We start from the raw sequence: 18,052 nt of genomic DNA, 5'->3' as shown, positions 1-18,052 counted from the left end.
TTGTGTGGGACTGCTCTCCTCTGGGGGAAAAAAGTGGATTTTCCCATCATAGTTGAAATGCATAGTTTTGGACAGAAAGGAAATACTTATTGAATAACCACTTGCAAATTATTTTAATGTATTGCTCTAAAACACATTGTAAATCAATAATATGACATGATTATGCCTCTATAAATAAGTCACAGGCTAACCATAGTGTATACCATCTTTTCTGAGTACACATAGTGATTGATTGTCCAATGTGTTTGTGTGGGCTCAAAAGTATAGTCTGCAGTCTATTATAATTCTTGCACTGTTCCTCGGCACAGTATGCCAGGGCATACTACTATGCTCTGTGTGTTGTTTTGGTGATGGTAGCGTAGCGTAGTGTGCCTTTGCATCAATGTCAATGTGGCAGCGGTGGCCGAACGGATAGCGGCGCGGTCTAGATACCGGAAGGTTCCCAGTTCGAATCAGCCGTCCGACACGTTAAAATTACCACCGCTGAAATGCCCTTGAACAAGGCATCAACCACTACGATGAAATGTGTTCTATGAGCAGGGCCTGGCTGGAAACAAGTTCTTGAGCTTAGCCCAGATACCCTGGGTAAATATAGATTTCATTTCATTTCATTGAAAGAAATCCCCTTACTGTATACAGCAATGGTTGTCAAAGTGGGACTCTCAGGGTTCCTCCTTGAGGGGGAACCCTTACAGATCTGCAACACTGATCCAAATTGACCCACACGGGTCCATTTGTACTCCATCAAAGTTATGGGGAATTGGAATTAAAAGGTTTGAGAACCTCTGCTATACCGTATTATATTGTTATACTGTGTTAGCACACACACACACACACACACACACACACACACACACACACACACACACACACACACACACACACACACACACACACACAGCAATGTTTTCTTCAATTTGGTGAGAACATCTACTAAATATCCATCACTGTGATGCTCATATTTGTTTGTGTTGTTTGTCATCCCGTTGGATTCCATGTGGAAAATCTTGGTGAGCTAATTTGCCTCCCCCCTATAGCTACAGAGTTGGCTTTTTTTCTCCCTGTTTCCTTAACGACAGAGGGGAAAGCTCCCCCCTCCTACCACTACCACCATGCACTCCCTCCCTTCCTCCCTCCCCTCGTCCCCAAGCCTGCCCATTTTAGGCTGTTCCTCTGTTTTCCGTCTGGGAAGGGGATAGTATGACAGCCTTTCCTGCTTCTAGTGTAGTGGGGCTGGGAGAGAGAGATAGAGAGAACTCTGTTACTCACTCCAACTCTGAGAGGAAGTTGCCACCTCTTCCCCAGACTCTGTGTGCAAACTCACACATACACACACTCTCTCTCACACGCGCAAAAACACTCCTCAGGACCTGAACACGGCCGGCAGCAGGGAACCAACAGAAACGGTCAGGATTGCTTGTAATGTTATTTTTTCAAAGTTTTGGAGGGAACGAAGAGGAGTGTTTTGACTGAAACGTGCAGTGCAGCTTGGATGTCACTGAGGGGGACTTTGGAGGGACCTCTTCACTGACTGGTGAGTGTGATGGTTTGCATCAGTGAACTGACACTAAGGAAAATGTGATTAAAGTGCTGCTCTATATATTTCTGTCAATGTACATTGTGTTTGGGGGAGGGAGGGTTTGTTACTTACTAGAATAGTCGAGTATTTCATTCAATGCCAAAACCGTCTGAAGTTTTCATGTTTTGCAGTTGAGGCACTTATGAAAACTTTGATGGATTGCATCTGATTTAGGTTGCGTGCATTTGGAATGGCTTGCCAGTTCCTTGGGGCGATCCATGGAGTGCTGTAAATTACAACAAATGCTGGCATCCATCCACACAACTGCAGCAGATGGTGTATAGTCTTGTCCATTGAAGTCGACGTCCATTTACGTGAAATATGAGTGGCTCTTAGTGTATTTATTATTTGTTTTATATGAGAACCAAGCTTGTGTTTCCACTCGCTTAAAATAGTGTGTTTACATCTCATCTAAAGGACACAATTGACATTGGAAAGAGACGAACATGGTGATACTTGCTGGAGGATAGGCTGCTCATGGGGTTCTCTCTTCACTCCTTGATAACAGTTTTACAAAGTGTTTAATTTCCCAACACCTTTGCAAAGTGTTTTTAATGGGCCCTGGTTCCAAACTGAACTTTCTGTTCTTAATCATCCAAACATTAACGGGACATCTGTGCAGTTTGTGTGTAGCATGTTCTGTACAGTATATGATGAGCCAGTGTCAGAGAGGAGATACAGCCCATGCAGTTGAGTGGGGTGGGGGGTCAGCCTAGGTCCAGTCTTCCTGTGCAGCTGTATGTTGGCTAACCTTGCAATGATTAATAGGCTGTTGCAATAAAAGCAAACATCCTGTTGCATTCTGTAGTTCTTTTACAGGAATAGTCAACAGTCTGTTGTCACAAGAGAATCCCTGCAGTTTTCCCCCAGCATGAGTATATATACAGTATACATCCAGCAGTTCTATTAGTGGAAGCAAGAACAACACATTATCCTAAAAGAACACATTTATACAATAGGCATGCATACAAATCATCAGCATGCAACAAAGGTTCCCTCTCTATTTGTCTTTCCCTCTGCGTCTGTGTATGTCTCGCACGCGCATGTGTGCATGGACACACGCACGCATGCAATGGCTAATTCACACCTTCACACTAGAACCCAATTAACCATATGCTTCAGCTCCCATGGTTCACTCTTCACCGGGCTGCTATGGTAAACACCTCTTATCAGATAGAGAGGGAGAGAGAGATATGGCCCAGGGGTCTCCTTTAATTAACATTATTGGAGTGGGAAGGCTCTTTAGCTGCCTCACCAGTCAGTCAGATAAAACCCCAGATAGCAGGATAAGTGTGAAGGCTTTTGTAACTTATCCCTTCAAGGCTGTTTGGGGACAGTTGACTTGTGTATGACCTCTCCTGGCTATTCATACCCGAGCAAACTTTCTTTTCTCCCCAAAGCCCCACCGCCACGTTTATCAGTGGGCCTGCCTTATCTGTCCTGGGGATGTTGGTTTACAAACTCTCTGTACCCGTTGGGTCATAGGCCAATCCCCGATTTGAAACGCTTGCCTAAACTCCTATGGAACAGACTACCACTATGCAACTTTCAATACAAGATGTAAACTCTGCTTCATACAGGACAGACCAGCACATAGTATTAACACCTTCACAAGCTCATGCAAGAAATGGTAGTCAGGTCTTATGGTCTACATAATATGTAGCCTATACATTAGCAGTTGCATTTTAGACAAAAAAAGAAGAAGGAAAAAAATCTTAAATGTGTTTTTTTTGTAGCCTGAGATTTATAATGCAGCAACAAGAAAAGTTTATGGGAGTGGTTAGTGAGCTCTTTTTAAGGTGTAGATGTGGTTTCCAGTGGGGAGAGAGAGCAACCTGTAATCTTGTAACCCTTATGAACAATGCACTGGAGCCTCCTCTGGGACTCACTGTCAAATGTTGCCAAACCAAGGGAGATACAGAACTCAAGTCATACACACCCTTAATCTATGCATGTTGTGTGAACATACAGTTCACCCTCTTTGTTGCATTAAAAAACACTGTATTCATTAGACACTTTTACAAGTTTTTTGTGTGAGACACCTGAATATATAGTTCTCCAGATGGGCCACAGTGCGGAAAAAAAGAGTTTGCCCTTGGGGCAAACTAAATTTTTCGCGTTAAAACACCTCAACACTGTCTGACCTTCATGTAGCGCGGGGTCCGTAGCGACTTGGCTGCCCTACCATTGAAGACTAGAAATACTGTAGAGTTGTGAATAGGTCTATATTAGTGTTTGGATAGACAAAAGGTTATGAGCTGCCTACGACTGCTGTAATCTCCAACAGCATAACGCAAGCAACAGGGTTTTATAGTAATTTGAGAAATAGAGAGGGTTGAGTGATATGTCTATGAAACTGTGTTTAGCAAGACTCCCACAAACCACCGCAGTCTTACTGGACTTAAGGCTTACTGCTGTCTAGTAGGGGCTCTGAATGGCCCAGGAACTCGACTCTACTGGCTTTGGATGATGTTTGACATGCTAAGTCTGAAGGGTTTGAATAAGCTTCTCTTCTTTCCCTGGACACACGCACGGGCGTGCGTGCGCGCGCGCGCGCGCGCACACACACACACACACACACACACACACACACACACACACACACACACACACACACACACACACACACACACGTACACAAATATACACATATTCAGACCTTCAAAAGCTTCCAAGAACATAGCATAAGCTACAGAATGGACTGGACTTTGAATTTGTTTAAACTCTGCATGGCTATTTACACATGGCAGCTAGGCTATTGGGAAATAAAATCCAACAAAAGAATGCAACAAAGCAGGGTCAAATAGTCTTTGCAAAATACTTATCAGGGTTTGTTTTAGCTTACTTAGGCACCACACCACATGGGTGGGGTGTCACACGTGGGACCAATACAATACAACGTTGTGCCAGTGAGTTTAGAGTGACAGGAGAGTATTACTGTAGTAAGTGGTTGACTTACCTGAAAGTATATCTAAAATGTCCAGATATGATAAAATGTGCCCATTTAGTTCTCTATTAAGTTAGGAAAAACAAGAACTGTGATTTATTTCCAAATGTAACTGGACAGCATTAAAGTTATAAATAGGCCTACAGACTGGTAACAATAGTACCATAGATACAGAGACCCACAACAACCACTAGCACTGGAGAGCTCCACACTGCAACACACAAAATGTAATTCATTTAAATATGCGAGTATAAAAATAGACCCACAGAATTTTTGTGGTGTACTGTAGTTTTGTTAGGCACTCACTGCTGTTGGTTGTGGGATAGGACAGTAATAATGTATATTCTGTCTGTTGTTGCGTGTCGTGATGTGAGGTGTTGTGAGCTTATAGATCGGCTATTCTTGGCGAACGACATGATCGTACGATGAAATATAAATGTGGCTTCAAGTGGAAACACTTTGACAAACCTTTGACTGTGGATATGTTCACTGAGTACACTCCATTCACATCAACCAATAGTGGTTTCTGGAAAGCCTTCATCTGCCAGAGGTAACACAGTCTGAGAATGGGACAGCGGTGACGCTGCCCACCCAACCATGCAAACGCCAAACATGTGTTTTATGTCACAGAGTAATCAGCAGTGTTTGAGTAATGAATACAGTATGTGGTGTGTGTGTGCCAGGCCCAGGTTGATCTGACGGAGATGACATCACTGCTCTATTCTTGTACTTTGGTGTTCAGGATACATCTGTGCTGTAACTGTGCTATGCGGAATATCTCTCACTCACAGTGTGCACAAATATGCACACAACACGTGCGCACACGCACTCGCACGCACGCACGCACGCAGACACGCACGCAGACACGCACGCAGACGCACACACGCACACACACACACACAGGCACACACACACACACAGGCACACACACAGGCACACACACACACACACACAGGCACACACACACAGAGGCACAAACAGAATGACACCAATGAAGCCACATGCACAGTTTGCACACACATGATCACCAATAAATATCCAGTCTCGCGTAGACTCTGATCAAGTCACTTTGCAGGTTGCTAATCCGGTCAGGGTCTGACTCTCTCTGAGTAGATACATGGAACAGTGCACGCATTTGTGTATGCAAATGATTGGATTGGACTCTCACACTGGTCAATTTGGAACTAAAACCAAGCTTTCCGCTGTGTAGAAATTCTGGTGATCTGATTAGTATACGTCTGGTGACATCAATATAGGGGCTAAAACTGCATGGAAAGAATACAGAGATTTGAAAAATAACTATTGCAGGTCCCTCATATTGGAATGGCATCAGGAATAGGTTTGTTAGCGGCCTTTATTTTGTTGCTTTTTTCCCTTTTTCTTTGTCATGCCAATTGATTCTCTCCCCACACACATTTCTGTGTTTTCACTGCTGTTGTATCCTACTGACTCACCTACCAGTGAGGAGCCCCCACCGGGAGGACACAGGGCCCTCGTCCTATCCCCCCCGTCCAGCCGGCCCTGCTGACATAGGTGCCGACCCCAGCCCGTAGGAATACATGCAGTGACACCCTCCCGTCCGGTTTCCCTCCACCGAACATGGCCGCCTAGACACTTGACAAAGCCGGGTGCACCACGGTGGATTTGAACCCACAACCTCCACGGTCGTGTGCAGTTACTTTACCACTGCGCCACCCGAGCAGCCTTTTTCCCTGCCGTTGTCGATGTCACCAGATGTCCTGTGTAGGTGGGGACCTCCAATACATCTGGCTACACAAAACTAATAAAGGTCAACACACATGAACTTTTGTTCCCATTCCTGTCCCCGCTGCCCGGGGTGTTGCTTCTAATGGACAATCGGATAAACCGTGTGTGATAAAGTCAATATGAGGAAAGGACATGTGCTATCTTTTGTTGATTTACATACTAAAGCATTCTCTGTCTCCCATCAGTACACATCTGGGCACTATTACCCGTCCCACCCACCCCAAAGCCCAGTCCGCTATCTCCATTACCCTCCCATTACCTACCATAACCCACAAAAAGTGCTTCTCATGGGACAAGTCTCTCTAGTTTGCATTTTTTATGGCACAAGGATACCCATTTTATTTGGTCATGGGTTGCAGTTACATTCCCTTAAAAAGCATGGAGGCTCTGTTGAATCAGGCTGGCGTCAGGACGGATACCATATCATTGTGACATAACTTCTATTTTTGTGAAAAGTGTAAGGTTTAAAGTGAAATAGTCAGTGGTGAATGCACATGTGATTTGATTTATGAGTGTTTTGTGCTCACTCCTGGTATTGTTGAGTGCTGCGATGCAGTAAACCTGTTGTTCATTGTCTCTCTGTCAAATAGTCTATGCCTAAAGCTAAACAGAGCATGTAAAAGTTCATGGAAAAGAAAGCTTTTTCTCTTTCAACTGAAAAATATGCAAGACTGTGAGTTTGGATAAGATTATATCGCTAGCCTTAATGGAATGAGAATGTCAAAGTTTGACCAATGTGTGAAACAAAGTTTAATCAAAGCAGAGGTATACAAAACATTATTTTTCATTTGAGCTGTTTTTGGAAGACGGCTACGTGGTAGTTGGTTTTTGAAGTATGAACACTGTTTTGTAACGTTGTTGATGGAGTACTTCAAGCTGGAAGATAACTCTGACTGGCACAACAAATAATTCAATGCCATTCACATTTGTTTTAATCTGCTGGGAGTAACAAGCAAGGTGGAAGGGAACTGCATCATCATGCAGTGCAGCATGTGGAATGCCACAGAGTGCTATCCTGGCCCAATACCTCTTACTGTCTAACCTTTTGTGCTAAAACAAAAACAACCCTTGAAAGTTTTTTTTAGTATAATACCGTTGTTGTCGGGCAGAAACCTTGTATCTTCATGTTTTAACTTTCAGCCCAACTTGGTCATGACTGAGTGTCAAGAGTGTCGTGCAATAGTAGTGAAAATAGCCAATATGCAAGCTTGCAACAGATCGGCTATTTTCGTTTCAGTTTTAAAGTGAAAGTAATAAGTCTGGGTTTAAAAAAACAAGATTTTGTGGGTGAATAATAACATACTGTACTATGTATGATTGTGTGATCATAACATACTTTGGAACACAGGGTCTATTTTTCCATAATATTTCCTGAAAAGTAACCCGTTGGACATACAAGGTTTCCACCCAACAGTGACAATATACTACCGTACTTGATCTGGGGTCATCTTTACCTGATGCACCGTGTCACTAAACCTGATGGCAACCACATGTCTGACTGGGCCCCCTCCAAATGCAACAAGTACCCTCTCAGTCGGAGACCCTGGCAGACCTTGACAAAGGGAAAGCAACATTAACACTTGAGCACAGCTTGATCCCTAGGATCTCATGTGGAAGAGAAACACAAGAAATGCACTCTCTTTTCTCTAAATTAAAGCCCTTTCCAACATTCAGAAGGCCTGTTGTGCCGTATAGGAGAAAATACCTTAACCAGATGCAACCCCCCTGAATGCTTTCACAGGCACCACGAACAGAGAACTGTTTGGAAACGTGTCAGTGTTTATCGGGTGGAAAGTTACCGCGTGCACCTCTGTGGATTTTGGGGAGAGCTTGAAGTTCCATCAACCTTTTTTTCCCTTTGGCCTGAACCTTACACTGTTCTGCCTGGGCTGGTGGTCAGGTGATCGTGGTTGGCCGGTAAAATGCCCCGGAGACCATATTTTGGCTTGGTTATAGCTGAACGGTCAAAATGTTCTTGCAGAAGCCTTTTAAATCAAAAATTGTACTGCAAGGGATATCCAAAAGAAACGTATGTGATACAGATTGAAATACATACAATCTGTTACAATCACCATTGGGAGTAGCCATTAGACTTTTATTCAGCTACTGAGAGAATGCCATAGAAACCATTTGAAAAAGGAGATTTCAGTAACTAATTTGAACTCAGAATATTTATTCAACTGGAACATGTTGAGTTTTAGAACGAACTCGGTAGGCTGCAAATAGTGAATACATTACCCAGATTGGCTTTTTTGATGTCATGCGTCATTAAGTTCAGACAGATTTTCTCTCAGTTAGCAGCAACAAAATCAGAGGAAACGGTAACATTTTAATGAACATAGTTAAGAGCAGAGTTGATCAATTCTATAAATTGTCCTTATTTTTCAGTCTAAGGAATGGGCTCTGTGATCTCCCTCACCAGAGCTGTGTATAAAAACAATGAAATGTGATTAAATCCAAATCTGGCCCTTTTTTTGTTCTCTGAAGCCGTGTGCCAGGCACACCGCAGAACGACAGTCCAGTGTGCCAGGAATTCTTGTGGCTGCATTGAAATTCTAGGTATCAAAAATATTCCTTCCCCTCTGTGGTTCAATGTATGTCATTACAATAAGTAAATAAGGCTGACTCGCTCCCTTGTCTTTTTCATCTTCGTTCCGTAACTTAACTACGGTATGTCTTAAGTCCTGAAATAAAGTCTTCTCACGCGTTGCAACTTATTCCTTCAGTCTGGATGAGGAGTCGTGTGGTTGAGATAGTTTAGACAACATTTATTACTGCCACCCAGCAAGCATTGCGGGAAAATAAGGGCTTCTGTTCAGTGGCGACCCGTGGTTGCTCTTGCTTCAGAGGTTGGCCCCTGTCAGTATGCGGTTGATAAATCAGCTGCTACAAGTAGGCTCCACAGACAGCAGACAATTCAGTCATCTTTGCTTATGAGATGATAATGGTGTGCCTATTCCAGGCAATTCAGATAATAATCTTTACTTGTATAAGGGCGTCGGCATGGAGCTGGCGACTAAAAGACTGTCCATTGCGGAAAGGGACAAACCTTTGTGGAAAGGAAGGGCCATTGTGGTCTTCTTCAAGTGGATGACAACAGAAATATCAACACAACGTGATAGTTTGGGGTTTCTGCTCCACATTTGGCTCCACTCCTCCAAACCAAAGCAAACAATACTCAGTCAGAAATAGTGCCTGTCCTCTTCTCAGGCCACATGACACCATGCTGTGTTTATCCTGGCATCAATGAGATTACAATTCCTACTCTGCCCTTTCATATCACTGCTATCGAGCAGAAACATTGTACCTTATATCTGACCATTTTTCATACATTAATGTCATATTTTATATACTTTGTTGAATGACTGTGTTGTGCCAAATTGAAGAAAATAGACAATCTACAAGCTCTGGTGGTAATCTCACTGGTCCTTCCTTACGTAGCTGACAGGCGCTGTCATGTGACATGTGACACAAATGGCTTCCCCTGCCTTCCTTACGTAGATCAAGGACTGTCTTGACGTAGATGACAGGCACTGTCATGTGACATGTGACACAAATGGCCTCCCCATGCCTTCCTTACGTAGATGACAGGCACTGTCATGTGACATGTGACACAAATGGCTGTGAAAAGTCATGATGGTCATTTACACAGACAGACAGACAGACAGACAGACAGACAGACAGACAGACAGACAAATTCAGTTTTCATAGCAGTATACCAAAGTATGCATGAAACAAAAGAAATACAGGAAAGGGTAGAGACCAAAGAAGTACAGAATAAGTAACAACACTAGTAGAGTTAGTGTAACAATATTAGGCTTATATAAGATACAGATTGACACCTGGGCCCGTCAGGTGTCCATGCACAGAGCAAGTTTTGTCAGGGAACTCGATCAGTGCTGTTTCTGCTGGCCGACCATCGGTCGGTCTCAGCTCCATGCTTGAACTATTCTCAACCAATCACATACTCATTATAGAACACCCTATTTAAATGGAGAAGTTGCATTGCTCATTCCTTGCTTGCCTTTAGCAGCTGCCTACTGCGTCTACGCAGTGCTGACGCTTGCTGCTGCTTCTGCTTTAAAGTTGCTGCTCACCCGCCACTCAGCTACCACCTGTCATTTAGGATTGTCTTTGATGTACTGGGGATTCGGAGTCCCTTCATGAGTTGTCCTTTATCATTTAATTAGTTGTCCTCAATGTCCTGACAGAAATTAATATAATATACTTTTGCGTTTACTAAACAAACTTTGAACTAAAGACAAACATTACCCCTTATCCCTAAACGTATTCGCCATTTTTTCTATTTTAAAAAAACCTTTTACAATAGTTCAAATAGCTGATCTACAAGCTCACAACATGTAGATGTAGATCAAATTATTTTCAAAATAGTAAAAAATGGCAAATTAGTTTAGGGATAAGGGATAAGGGTGGCGCAAGATGGAGCCCTATGTCGATTTCCTCGTAAAATAGATACGTTGATGTAAAACTGTCCTGGGTTTTGATTCCTCCGTGGTTCCTCCGGCATGGTCGGGCGCTCCAGCGAACACAGTTGTCCGTGTTCGCTGGTGGGAAGCCAGCAGAGGTGGATGTTCTCCATTGCTACACTAGTGAGGTACCTGTTCAGCAGGGAGGTACTGTTATACCTTCCCTGTGAAACTCCTTACTGTCAGGTGGGGGGGGGATTCAGATTTTACGGGGGCCAGTTTCGAATTGCAGCCATCCGTAGGTGCCCTTTGAGAGCGGTTTTGAAGGAGTCAAGGGATTTGCATGTCTTAATGACTGTTGGTAGGGCGTTCCACATTTTGGTGGCATAGGAGGGAAAATAATTTAGTCCCTTGTTTGTGCCGAATCTGGGTTGTACATGGTTCGTTGCACTCCCTCTGGTGTTGTGGGTGTGGACTTCGTTAACATTAAGGAAGTATCTAGACAGGTACGTGGGTATCTTGGTGGAGTATCGAATCTTGTGGACCAGACCCATTGCAAGATGCTGTACTCTGTCGTCGACCCTAAGCCATTCCATGAGTCTGTCAAAGTGGGCAGGGGTATGTGTATCATAGGAAATGTGGTTGTCTACAGACTCCTCAAATGTATGTGTTAGCATTGACGTACAGGCACTATTGATTTTGGCAAAATAGGGGGGGGGGGGGTCTCTGACTGACTGACTGACTGATTGTAGATTAGAAGGTTTTGTTTTGTTTTTATGTTTATCAAGGTGCTGGACATAATCTGCATGGTCTGCTTACTCTGCTATATACACTGTTGTTTTGAAAGACGTGTCCATTTTTGGAGCCAAGCAACCGTGATTTAAGGTTTGCTGTGTACATGATCACTCCCACTGCTGAGCATACAGTATGAGTACACTAGCTGCCTCGTTCTGCCTGCAGTCAAAACATTTATTTTATGTATCATCCACTTTGAGCAAAATATGGTTGGGCAGTAGGATTAATCAAAATCTTTTAAATTAAATATCTTAGTCTTTTGTAAATGGGGGGTCTAGTTCAACAAAGCAAGCAAATTGAGTAACTTGGAGAAAAGAGCTGAAGGTTGAGTCATGGGATTGTGCGTGGCTGGGGACGAGGAGGTCTGCTAATAATTTCCTCCATGAGGTACAACAAAAACACAACAAAACAACAGGGCAGGCTAATTAGTGTTTACATAGGCCTTAAACAGGTCTCCAGTTGACATTAACCACCAGCAACGGATGCCTGAGTCATGATGAGCTCAGGTTTGCTGCATTCCAGTCTGAGAAAAGACCAGTTAGTTGTCCAATCATTAGCTTTGACCTTGGCTTGGAGAACTGTGGTCATCCGAGCCTTTCACTTTATTACCCTGGAGACAAAAACTAAATATCTCATTGAAAGCGTCCGTGCTCCTTTCATGCTGCAGTGCTTGGATATGACAAGATTTGGCACCGTGGCACGGAGGAGATGACCGTGTCCATAATTGAAAAGGAAGGAAGGAAGCTCAACAGGAAGACAGTGTATAGACGCATCCCCTGTCGCAGTGACCAGAAACAAAAGAGCTGTCATCTCTCTCCTATGGGGACTGGGCGGGGGGGTGGGGGACTGGACTGGACTGGACTGGGGGGGGGGAAGCTGTCTCCATAGCGACAGCTCTGTCACCCCCCCAGTGGTAGTCCAGCACTGTATCAGTGTAGTGTACATAGGGTCTGCCAAAAGTCAGCAAGATCAAAATCTGCACTGGAAAGCACAGGGGCTCTGCTAAACCAACTCAAGCTGGCACAGGGGCTTTTTCCTAAACAGGGGGAGAATTAGCGAATCACGCAGCACAGCATTTTTCAACGGCCCTCGATCCCCACCTGGCATGTAATGTGCTAACTTTCAGCAAGAAGAGAAGCTCTGGTTTAGCGCACTGTTCCCAAACTTTTCCATGCCAAGGACCCCCAAATAGCCATATCCTCTGGCCTCCATGTATTGTGAAGAAAGATAGATAGATAGCTAGATAGATAGATAGATAGATAGATAGATAGATAGATAGATAGATAGATAGATAGATAGATAGTGTATAATAAATAGTATGTATTGATTGATTGATTAAAATGTAATAAAAAAGAGTTCCTTCTCCTTTAAAATTGTGCCCCCTGGTGGCCCCCCTGAGGGCTGCCGCCAATATAAATGGGGGAGAAAGTATCGGGCTATCTCTTGTCATGTGTCACAAACAACCTATCAAGTCAGATATGCAACGTATTTTGCATCTACGTGGAAATGTCACCATTTGTTTCTCTTCATTTATCATGCTTTTGTGCCAGTGTTAACAATGGCCAGATACAGTGAATGATGGGATAATATAATGCCTATTATTCTCACTTTTTGATAGTGCTATACACATTGTTCAGACACGTCTGTATTTCTACATATGCAAGACAGGACTGTGAAACTGCTGAAAGCTGAAATCCTTCCTCCAGTCTCCTGCTCAACAGTGTATCCAGCGGCAACTGCAAAAGGCCTGTCATTGTTTGCATAACAAACGCCTCACTGGGTTTGGATCTAATGTAGCCTGACGTCTTTGTGTGTGTCTGTGTCTCCCTCTTTCTCTCTCTCTCTCTGCGTGTGTGTGTGTGTGTGTGTGTGTGTGTGTGTGTGTGTGTGTGTGTGTGTGTGTGTGTGTGTGTGTGTGTGTGTGTGTTTGCTCTTGTCTTAGGGTGGCGAAATGAACTGTTTGGTCTGAGGACCAAAGCTCACGGGAATTGATCCAAAGAGACAGTGAGTGAGAGATAAAGAGACAAGCTTCATCATCCATCTACAACTTTCCATAGCACTATGAACTGGAACTGAGGAGCTTGATTACACATCTTAATTTCCTGGTAAGTTGAACTACTTAATGCAAGCCCTATGTATAGATACTTAGTTGTCCAGGTTCCCCTAATGGTCTATGCCTCTTTTCCATCTACAGCAAATCTTTTAGCAAAACGTAGCCAATCTACAAGCTCACACAGCGTTGAATTGTGACGCATTGTGAGATTTTCAGAATGTTCACCTATGACATTGCCAGAGTAAGGACATTAGGGTTAAAGTGGTTAAACATGTATATAGCTACAGTATATATGTCTTAGTATACATTGGTTTATTTTACAGGAGTAGAATGTTGGCTTTGCTTTTAAGGCTTATTCAGTGAGCCTCTTTACTGCATATGGCTTGCATGTGTGTGGATCTAGATGTGAGATTTGGCAAATGCTGCATCAACAAATACACATGATAAGTGCTTATTAATAAGGCGGCATTTGCGTCAGGATAGAAATCGGAGAGACTGAGGTTATCAGTGGGTGCAATTTTGAAGTAAATGATAACGTAAACATGTGGTTTGTGCAATTTGAGGGTATCCATATGATCTACGCCGGTATGTGCAGGCATCACAACATGTGGTTCGACTTATCATGAGAGCAATGCACAGGTTAGAAACAAGACTGCTTCAGAGCTGATCATCTATTCCCAGTTGAACAAAAAAGTTTTTTTGTTGTTTTGTTTTTAGGTTTTTCTTTTATCCCCCCACTGAGGAGGAGTGTAACACAAAGCACATGTTTAATCTTGAGCTTAAAATTGGCGCTGACACAGCATACACATTAGACGAGTTCAAGGTCCCTCCTTTATGTGTTGGACCCCGGCTGTGTTGCTATCAACACTCACATGTGCCCTCAAGCCATGTGGCCATGCCATGATGTCATCAAGCCAGGCAGGGAGGAGTGAGGGAGTGCAGGAAAAACAATTGCAAAACAGCCTAGAAAAGCCAGAGTCAGCAGGAAAAGGCCGTGAGGCTGACGAGGGTGGTGGTGGGTAGCGGAGGAAGGAAGTGCAACACAGTAAAGACCGACCAGGACCACTGTGACCCTTGGCTGGAGTGTTCCACGCAGGCAAATCCAATGAACCCTTCACTCAGATTGGAAACAGCTTGGCTCCCCGGGGGGACAAAGGCTACCGCATGTGGTAGCAGGGATGTAACATAGGGGCTCGCTTAAACAAAATTGTCTGAAAACAAAAGACAGACTGGAAATGTTGGAGAAAGATCCAGCTGTCTCCGTGTCCCATCTGGGGTGTGGCTGTGCAGGGTCTTTTATTTTTCTCGCAGGGAAATGTGAGACTTCCTCAGGAGTCTTGAGAAGTCATGACCAGGTCGGCAACACAATAGTAACACGGAAGTACAGGAAGCAAGTAAGGAAGGATTCAAACCTGCGTCACCAGTGTTGAACCCACGTAGGTCTACGACTGACTAGACGTGAGTGACATATAGTGTAAACAACACATACAGGTACACAACACAGTGTCCCTTGCCTCTGGACTTTAGCCATTTGGTCTGGGATCCTCCACATCATGCAGGAAGCACTCCTCATTGACTACCGGGATAGTTTGACCTTTCTGACCTCTCTGGCGAGTCCTGTCGTAGTTCAGGGGAGAGAGAGAAGGCGAGTGCGGGCGCCATGTGCCAACTGTGTAATGATGATCCCAGTTGGAACTGGTGTCTAAGGAGGACACAGAGAAGCTTTTGTTTGACTTTAGAAGGCCACATCCCACCCAGCCAAAGGCATATGAAGAAGTGCTGTGGTCAGTGGGTTTGGCACGCAAGAGCAGCACAGAGTGGGGCAGCCATAGAACACTTGAACCGCATGGTGAAGAGCCAGGGAGCATACAACACCTGCTAGCACACTGGTTGAAGGTCTTGTCTTTTGTTTGTCTGTTGTTGACTTGCTTGACGTTTACTCCACGCTAGCCTGTTAGACCCTTGCGCAGTGTTTGTGTCCAGATCTGAGCTGGTGTCTTGTTTTTCTAGGCGTGAGAGAGGAGAAGTCAGCAGCCGACATGGATCTTAAGAGGCAAGAGATGGACCTTTTGAGCAACAGCATTGCTGCATATGCACACATCAAAGGTCAGTCATGTGCAGCATGTCTGTAAATCATCATGTGTATTGATCTGTATTGGTGAACCAAATTAATCTGAATGACACAGTAACTGACACATTTACAGTTAATTTTCACTCTCTTCTTCCTTGTAGCCAATCCAGAAAGCTTTGGCCTTTACTTTGTGATCGGTGTGTGTTTCGGCCTGGTGCTGACCCTATGCCTGCTGGTCATTCGCATTTCCTGCAAACCACGCACCAACATTGCCCCACCCACTCCAGAGAAGAAACACCTAAAGGACATCAGCGAGGACGATGACGATGAGAGCGAGGACGATGAGGATGAAGAGGGGAACGATGTTGAAGCACCCGCTCCCCTGACAACCACCAACACCACCACCACCAGCACGGAGATACCCGTCGGCAACCACCACAGCCAATCAGACGGGACGTTGAGTGTCAACGTGTTCACATCGGCCGAGGAGCTGGAGCGAGCCCAACGATTGGAGGAGAGGGAGCGAATCATACGTGAGATCTGGAGAAACGGCCAGCCTGATATTCTGGGGAGTGGAACAGGGACAATTGGACGAGTGCATTACTACTAATACAAACTAATGGACGAATACAGTCTGGGCACCACTGTATGGACATTAAGCACTGTGACCCTATGAGACTCCCGCAATGACCTTTTAGGTGGGTCCAGTGTGCCTTGAAGTGTGACAGGCAGACTTGAACATGTGTCAAATACAATGCAGTAGCATTGTAAACAGGAAACACCTGATAATTGCTCGTCTATGACAGAACTGAACTGTGTGATATTGCACTTCCAAAGCAGCAATTTGTTGCTTTTCCTGACTGAAGGGAACAACACCACACCAAGAACTGTAAGTTTGCTCCTGTGGTAAAGATGCAGTATGAATGTGTGGCTTTGATTATGTTCAAAGCGAGGATATGGTAGGTAGAATGTATGCGCTTAATGAAAGAAGCACAAAGACAGAGAATTTATATGTACTGTAATATGTAATAGCAGAAGTTCAGTAATGGGGACCAAGTATTTTTCTGTGGAAAGTCATTCCCTTTGTATTAGAGATTATTCTCCTCATCGCTTGTGATTCTACAAAGGGGATATACTGTATCTCTAATACACAAGCAATTTCACCAGCATAAAACCCCTTAGGGGTCCATGAAGAAAATGACATTGCTTATGCACGGAAATATTGACAGATTTATGGGGTCATCTTTCTCGTAACTTCATGACATTTAAAATTGGATTCTCTACGTTGAGGATACATTGGTTCTATTTTCAGAGAGAAAATTCCACTGAGGGAAATGACTGAATTAAAGTATTAAACTAAAAGTAATTTATGGATGTTTCCCTTCCTGATACTGGCCTCTCAAGAACATGCACACAACAGAGCTTCTTGTATCCTAAGGCCGTGAATTTGGATCGTCCGGATACAAGAATTTTAATAAGATGCTTACCGTGCGTTTATGTACAATAGAACATAATGGCAAATAATGACCTAATGTAAAGGTCACCCATTGTTAATTGTCATTCATGGTCAATCACTCCCAGGTGTGCCTTGAAAGGTTAAAGAGATATTGTTTTATAATAAAATGTCTGGAAATTCTAATCTGGGTTCTTTTTGTGACGATAAATGTTTTTACAAACCCCAACTGGATGCTGTCTGCAGGGCCATAAAAGGAAGATATGATGCACATATCTAGATAACACAGTGGCTGGTGTAACTCATAAAGAAACTCATTTCCTTCCCTGCTGTAGGGGGAGGAAAAGGTTCAGATTCAACATTTGGCTGCCAACCGAGACATGTTACTGTAGAACCTTGATGAATTGCTCAATTTGGGCACTGTTTGTATTGGATGTGATCACACGTCAGTCAATGGTGCAGTGTTATGGTGTTCCTCTGCTCTGCAGAGTTGTAAAAGAATAAAGTCTTGGCACTTCAATAAAGCCATACAAAGGAAGCAAATATACACTCACCAAAGGCTTGTGTCTATTTATGCTGTCCTTTGTCCTTCGCGGAAGCCAGAAAATCTAATTTGACACCCTTAGTGTTATGACTGCAGAGAGGAAGGACTTGCTTGGAGAGGAGGAAGGTCACGAATCTGAATCTCTGAGATTTCTGAGTCCTCAAAGCCAGTGCACTGCTGGTGAAGCAGACAGCGTTTAGGTTTGCCTTGGGCCCTGGTCTGTTTTAAGACAGAGGCTTCTATGAAATCTTCTTTTGAGGTCTAAGCTAGAAAACCCTCCCTCCCCTCATGTGGTTATGTAGGCTTTGACAAATCAGCAGTGTTGATGGGTCAGACTCTTTGAAAAAGCCATGTAACTATATTTGTACAGTATAACCCTCTTCCAAATGGCGTCTAGACAATTCTGTGCATTTCAT

General features: G+C 43.8%; 1 protein-coding gene across 3 annotated transcripts in view; it reads left to right on the top strand.

Moving 5' to 3' along the window:
* Positions 1–17,625, top strand: part of eva1ba (eva-1 homolog Ba (C. elegans)) — a 44,085-nt gene extending 26,460 nt beyond the window's left edge. Inside the window, exons 1-4 of one of the 3 annotated variants that reach the window (XM_079503189.1) lie at positions 1,242–1,406; positions 13,458–13,620; positions 15,579–15,674; positions 15,801–17,625. In XM_079503189.1, coding sequence (XP_079359315.1) covers positions 15,608–15,674; positions 15,801–16,249 — 516 coding nt within the window. In that variant the 5' untranslated portion in view covers positions 1,242–1,406; positions 13,458–13,620; positions 15,579–15,607 and the 3' untranslated portion in view covers positions 16,250–17,625. Of the gene's footprint in view, positions 1–1,241; positions 1,535–13,457; positions 13,621–15,578; positions 15,675–15,800 lie in introns of those variants that run through there. The other 2 variants (XM_079503187.1, XM_079503188.1) reach the window with 2 other exon arrangements.
* Positions 17,626–18,052: the final 427 nt, after the last annotated feature.

Source organism: Electrona antarctica, assembly GCF_951216825.1.
Source record: "Electrona antarctica genome assembly, chromosome: 6".
NCBI lineage: Eukaryota > Metazoa > Chordata > Actinopteri > Myctophiformes > Myctophidae > Electrona > Electrona antarctica.
Note: the sequence above shows the minus strand (reverse complement) of the source record. Positions and strands in the feature narration are given on the sequence as shown.